Source organism: Haemaphysalis longicornis, unplaced genomic scaffold, assembly GCF_048455015.1.
Source record: "Haemaphysalis longicornis isolate Haplotype H1 unplaced genomic scaffold, Haemaphysalis longicornis Haplotype H1 scaffold_27, whole genome shotgun sequence".
Taxonomy (NCBI): Eukaryota; Metazoa; Arthropoda; class Arachnida; order Ixodida; family Ixodidae; genus Haemaphysalis; species Haemaphysalis longicornis.
The window spans coordinates 3,677,578-3,683,638 of record NW_027526325.1 but is presented as its reverse complement, the minus strand read 5'-3'; the positions used below and the strand labels follow the sequence as shown (position 1 = coordinate 3,683,638).

At 45.4% G+C, this 6,061-nt stretch overlaps 1 protein-coding gene across 1 annotated transcript; it reads left to right on the top strand.

The window, feature by feature from the left end:
- The first annotated feature begins 1,397 nt into the window (after positions 1-1,397).
- LOC144172909 (uncharacterized) lies at positions 1,398-4,748 on the top strand. Its single transcript, XM_077701501.1, has 4 exons — positions 1,398-1,871; positions 1,932-2,139; positions 3,844-4,180; positions 4,682-4,748. Exons 1-4 carry the CDS (start codon positions 1,398-1,400, stop codon positions 4,746-4,748), a joined length of 1,086 nt encoding a protein of 361 aa, XP_077557627.1.
- Positions 4,749-6,061: the final 1,313 nt, after the last annotated feature.

Sequence of the window (6,061 nt, the reverse complement as noted above, 5' to 3'; positions counted from 1 at the left end):
ATGTTTGCAAATTGTCCTAGGATAAAAACTAGTGAAAATTAGGAAAAAAAAGACAGAGCTGAGATAACAACGTTACCGAACATGCAACGGAGTTCTTAGAGTTATGTTACTTCTCTTTCTTAGGCGCTTCAATTAACTTGAAACGGTGGTAATTCTAGTTTTCCAACTAACTTGGATAAAACTGGTCTGTGACCTCACAGGGCGCTAATAAAATAAGATAGGCAGTAATCTTATTAACTACAATTATTGTTACGTGTTCCTTATTTCGGCGTCACCTTCTTCGGAGATTACGTTCTAAAAAAATAGTGCGCGGCGAAACAATTTAAAATGCATGGGCAGGATTGCAGTAGAAAGCTTACATAAATGTCATTAGATTGGCGTGTGCACTCAACAATGCTTTCAAAGGAACGGCAAAGTAAGGTTATTTCGAAAAACAAGAAAAATTTCACGCTGTCTTTTAAATAACAAGCTCTTATATCGCAGGCACCTAACCGAAGCGATTAAAACAAGCAACGCCAGAAAACGTGTATTTGTGCTTGCACACACATGTAATTTTTTTGCTCTCCGCCGCACATCACCGGCAGGTAATTTTATACTTTTTGCTGTACACAGACAACGTCATCATTTAACTAGGGAGCAACGCGGAAAATAATTGTGAATGCTCGCGTCTTTAACATAAAAAAAGATAGACACCTGTTAGCTTCAGGGACCATCAAGTAAAAATAGTTGCTTTATAAATACTCGTGACGCAAATGGGAAATTCCGTCTTCTAAACACACACAACCGCCAAGCTGCCCATGCTGTTTTCGGTGCCTTTGGGCACATTTCTGAAATTAGAGAGTTTTAGCAGTACGTTCGTTACGTCCGTTACGTTCGTTACGTTGCTACCGGGTTTACCGGGACCCGACTGCGCATGCGCGCGTACGTACCGGGTTCTTTCCATAGAGTGAGACGGAAAACGTGTTTTAGCACTCCGTAGCATCGTACCGTTCGTTCCGTGTGACGGCTGATTAGCCGAGTAGTAGCAAAAATCCACACGCTAAAAATACGTAAATAAACAACGCAGTTTCTCCTAAAGCATTGCAAATCTAAAATAAATCTTACACAAAGTAAACAATCGTTGTTCCAATCAATGTAAGACAATTTGCGGTTACATGTATAATTTAGCAGACTGCTAGCGACATGTTGCGGGGGCCTGTTACCTGCACTAGACTGCATGCTGCGTCGTGCGTGGGTCAGTGAGGTCTCAGTGGCTGTCCGCTCGATTTCTGTGCCTTCTGTTTTCAATTAGCCAAGACGTCCGCGTTGCTCGCAAGCTAACTGTGTTTTTGTTCGTCAACCATCTTCTGTTTTGCCTTTCCTGCTTTCGTGGAAAAGGGGCTCCCTCAACCGCAGCCATGCCTTACAGTGTGCTGCAAGACCCGCTGCTGCTCGATGCTCTCACGTGGCGCGAAATCGAGGACATTTATTTCCTCGCCTCGGAGCTCGAGCAGCCCGAGCCGCCATGCTACACTTCGCAGTACGGCCTGCTGGACATTGCGAGTATACGGCGGATGAAGTTCGTCGAACTCTTCCGCTTTGGCCGGGACGAAATCGACGAGCTTCGCACTTTGCTGAGAGTGCCGGATGAAGTCGTGAGCGCCCAACGCGTGACGGTGACCGGCATGGAGGCTCTCTGCATGACTCTGCGGCGCCTCGCGTACCCGAATAGGCAGTGCGAACTTGAAATGCAGTTCGGGCGCCACGGCACAGTTATATCAAGTGTCGTGAACAAGGTGCTCGCGCACATAGAATACTACTTCGCTCACTTACTGTCTGACATGACAAGTCATCAGTGGATGAATCCGTCGCGACTGCAAGAGTTTGCCGAGGTGAGAATTTATTGCGTTTGTGCACGGAGCGGACTTCTAATTAGCGGTCGTCTGTTTCAGGCCGTCCATGCGAGGCGTGCCCCACTCAGGAGTTGCTGGGGTTTTATTGACGGAACGGCGCGCCGTATTTGCCGACCCACAGTGGACCAGCAAGAATACTTCTCGGGCCACAAACGCTGCCATGTGGTAAAGTACCAAGCCGTCATGTGCGCCAACGGCATCATCTGCCAGCTAGATAGGCCGTACAAAGGAAGGCGCCATGATGCTGGTGAGATAATTGCGACTATTACTCGGCTTAACGTTTTCATGCAATGCATATGTGGAAGGGGCCTGGAGTGTGTTGTGGAGAGGTTGTAATATTGAATAGACCACCTATTGTGCTGTGCTAGCAAACAAAAGTGAAGTGGAAAGAAATAAAAAGCATTCCCGGTAGTATGGCAGCAGTATCCAGTTGCATAAAATATAAACGTCCCACATGAAGGCGGAGTGACCGCTTAAGGAACAACATAAAGAGTGAGAGGAACAGGTTCGATGCGTCCCTCTCCGCGAAAAAAGATTCTGGGCCATAGCACTGCTTCTGTTCTTGCTCGGCGCCCCCACGATAACCTTCAAATCATGCTCGACTGTAGTTGTGGCACATTCGTATAACATGGCGCTGATGCATGGGGATGTGTGCATTCTTCCTGAAGCAATAGCCACCTTGTTATTTTTATGTGCTCGTAATGTCACGAAGTACTCTCAGAGGAGTGCATTATTGCACTGCTGTTGAGTGTTGGCCTTGTTTTACAGTTCCTAAGTTCCGTTCTATCTCTAGTTTTGTCGAACAGACATGGTTTCTGTATGATTGCAGTTACGCAAACATGGAATGCTGATTCGAACCTTGAGGGTGGCCAAGGAATCAAGGAAGTAGTGTCAAAAAAAGCTCAGCTTCGCAAAAAACCGAATTGTAGTTGTGCTCATGTGGAGGCAATACACGATGGACACAAAGCAGTGCTTGTCATGCAGCAGATTTTATTGAACTGCACTAGTCAGTGAAAGGCAATGTCGGTAGTCAAATAAACATGTCAAGTATTCACAGTTCACGAAGTCGAGGGTTTTGACGGAAACCCGTGTGGTCGGGAAGCATGTTGGAGTAGAAGCGGAGACACCGACCAAAAGAAACTTAAAAACTTTAAAACAACAACAAGACGTTTCGGCTTCGTTACTGAAGCCTTGTTTCAGTAACGCTTCAGTAATGAAGCCGAAACGTCTTGTTGTTGTTTTTAAGTTTCTTTTGGTCGGTGTCTCCGCTTCTACTCCATTCACAGTTCACTGAACAAAATCCGCTGACATGCTTTGTCATGGTATTATACTTTGTACCATCACAAAAACAACAGACGACAAAATATAACGCTTAAATTCAGACCACATGTGTATCCACGTGAGGCTTTTCGTGCAGCTTTGCCGTTACACGGGCACGACCGCCTTGATCAACATGCGGCGGGTTCCTCTAACTCAATGAATAATTTTGTTCCAGGAACATTGACAAGGTTTGTCTTCAGAGCGTAACCCAGGCAGACGAAGCAACACATAACACAGGGCAGGATGTGTTTCTTCTCCCACATTTACCAGCACTATCATATAAAGCAGGGTCGTTATGAAGAGGTTCTCAGTGGATTGCGGCAACACAAGTGGGATTGTCATTTCTCTTTCAGAAAAGTCTTCAAGGAAGCGTCTGTGTATGGAAAAGTACAACTCAGAACTCCGAGTCACTGAAATTTTTCCCAAGCTTTCAGCGGTTTAAGTTATTGAGGGTTCACAGTAACTGCAGAGTATGCACACAAAAAAAGATGTGATTGTTTGCTTCTGGGAAAGCAAATTGCTAAAACAGGGTTAGCCAATTTAAATATTCCTGCTTCAAGGAAAAGTTTTGAATGTCTAGTGCAATTTTCAAACAAACTACTGCGCTGAAAATGTGTTTCCGTTCCTTCAGGTATCCTGAAGGAGTCCAGGCTCTACGAGAACCTTGAGAAGGTGGCGCAGGGCCAGAGGCTGGTCATCTATGGGGACCCGGCCTATCCGCTGAAGCCGCTTCTTATGAAGCCTTATGGAGGAGGATCCCTGCAGCCCCATGAAGCCCGCTTCAACCGCCGCATGAGCACCGTGCGGCAGGCAGTGGAGTGGGGCTTCGGGAAGGTAGCTGGCGAGTTTGCTTTTGTGGACTTTCACAAGAATCAAAAGTTCTCGCTACAGCACGTGAGACGGATGTACAAAGTCGCCACCCTTCTCTCTAACTGCCACACCTGCTTATATGGCAGCCAAGTCACAGAGTGCAGTTCTATGTGCATACACTGCAGTTCTATGTGGCACTTTCTACTTGCTGATCCATTCCTGGTCACCAAAAGCGTTGTCGCAGGCATGCCTTCATTCGAACTATTCCAGGATGCGTTTCATGTGTTATCGGGACTACCTGATGCGAGGTAGACCGTGGAACAAGTCGTTCTCCATGCAGGAATAAGCCATTGAGGACAGACAATTCTGCCGGCAAGATTCAAGTACGGCTGTACTTCCTTTTAAATGGAACTTGTGCGTGGGCAAGACGACACCACGTAGCCTTTGACACCTTCCAAGGTAGCGTCATCATGGCTGGCTTGCCCAAATTCCTCTGGCGATGCAAAGCGGCTCAACAAGGAGTACAACCTTTTCCTCAGCGGAAGTGTCTTGCTGTGGCAACGGAATTGGCTGATCGATCGATGACTGCAGAAACTGGCAGGCACGAGAAAACATCTGGGACCTTGTTTTCCAACCCTTTCTTGTACTCCACCTTGTAGGTCTATCGAAGGAGTCGTTCTGACCACCTTGCAATCCGAAAAGGTTGTTGCCTGGTGCTCCGAGTAGACAGCAATGCCAGTAACGCACAGTGATCCATCCATCGGTAGCGTGAAACCTTGTCCCCATAAATGCACATGCCATTTTTCACGTGCCCAGACATATGCTAAAGCTTCACGGTCGGCAGTAGCTACCTCCTTTCGGTCTGTCAATGTTCTGGACGCAAATGAGACTGTGAGTGCGCTGCCCGTCTCTCTATTGCAAATCTACACCTAACCCATACACAAAAGCATGAGTACCAAGTGGGAGTGCTGGATCAAACATGTGCAATACTTTGGGCAAGAACAGAAGCTCTTTTATCTTTATAAAGCAGGCTTTGGCTGCTGCGTGCCAGTCGAAGGGAGTGTCCTTGAATGTAATGGAAGAAGATACGCATTTTCTTTAGGGGTGGTGGTCTTGAATAGATCTGTGGCTTGCCAGTGTGTACTTGGAATGCTGCCAAATGTGAATGTGACATCGGGCTACATCAGGGACGGAGACCCTATCAGCATACTGTAACTTCAACATCGGTGTGGCCCTTTCACAATTGCAATACAACAGTTGTCCTCGTGGTGTACATTTATATAGTTTTGTTCTTTCAGTGTTTTTTGCTGGTATAAATGTTTCCACTACATTAAACATTCAGTTGAGAGTCAGCACTGTGTATGTCCTTTCTTGTTTCTGCATCTCTTTCCTGCGCTGTAGTCGTGGTCATGTAGCACTGGTAAATGAAAAGTAGAAGCCATTTCGAAGAGAACACAATTTATTGAGATAGTGCAATTATACTGCAGCAAACGTATGCTGTTTAAAGCTTAAGGGGCTGTTTCTCTCGAAAATAAAAATTCTGCATTTTGCTAACACAGCTCTATTTCAGCCACCAAATATTTTTAAACAAAAAATGTCAAATACTGAGGAACCCAAATTTGACATCACAGTGACTGAAATTGTATAAGTGACACAATAGAAGCCAGCGCTAAAAACTAGCCCAAATTTCTTAATGCTCCTTCGAGTTGCGCCAAAAAAAGTGACACTGAAAACAAATTGTTCAGTTTTTGAGTGCTAAACTAAATTCGTGAGATTTGCTTATCTTCACATGCTCCTAATCTTGAAATTAAAAAAGCTTTGTTCTCAGTTTCCTCATCACAGAGGCTTTCTTACAGTGCTGCAACGTCATGCGACAAAGCTAACACAAAAGCATGTGCCCTATGGCAAAGCCACTGGTGTGTGGTGGAAAAGTAAACTATTAGCAAATTGTTCAAAGGTTGTCATATTTACAAGCCTCTACTTATTTCTTTGAATATTAGCCTCATTTTAAATTTAGTTCATTTTAAATTGCTGATAAC

What these genes read in the sequence shown, in the direction of transcription:
- LOC144172909 (XM_077701501.1), top strand. Translation starts at nt 1,398, where the DNA reads ATGCCTTACAGTGTGCTGCAAGACCCGCTGCTGCTCGATGCTCTCACG. An exon ending in GACTGCAAGAGTTTGCCGAG is followed by an intron (nt 1,872 to 1,931) that starts GTGAGAATTTAT and finishes CGTCTGTTTCAG; the next exon opens with GCCGTCCATGCGAGGCGTGC. An exon ending in TATGGCAGCCAAGTCACAGA is followed by an intron (nt 4,181 to 4,681) that starts GTGCAGTTCTAT and finishes TCCACCTTGTAG; the next exon opens with GTCTATCGAAGGAGTCGTTC.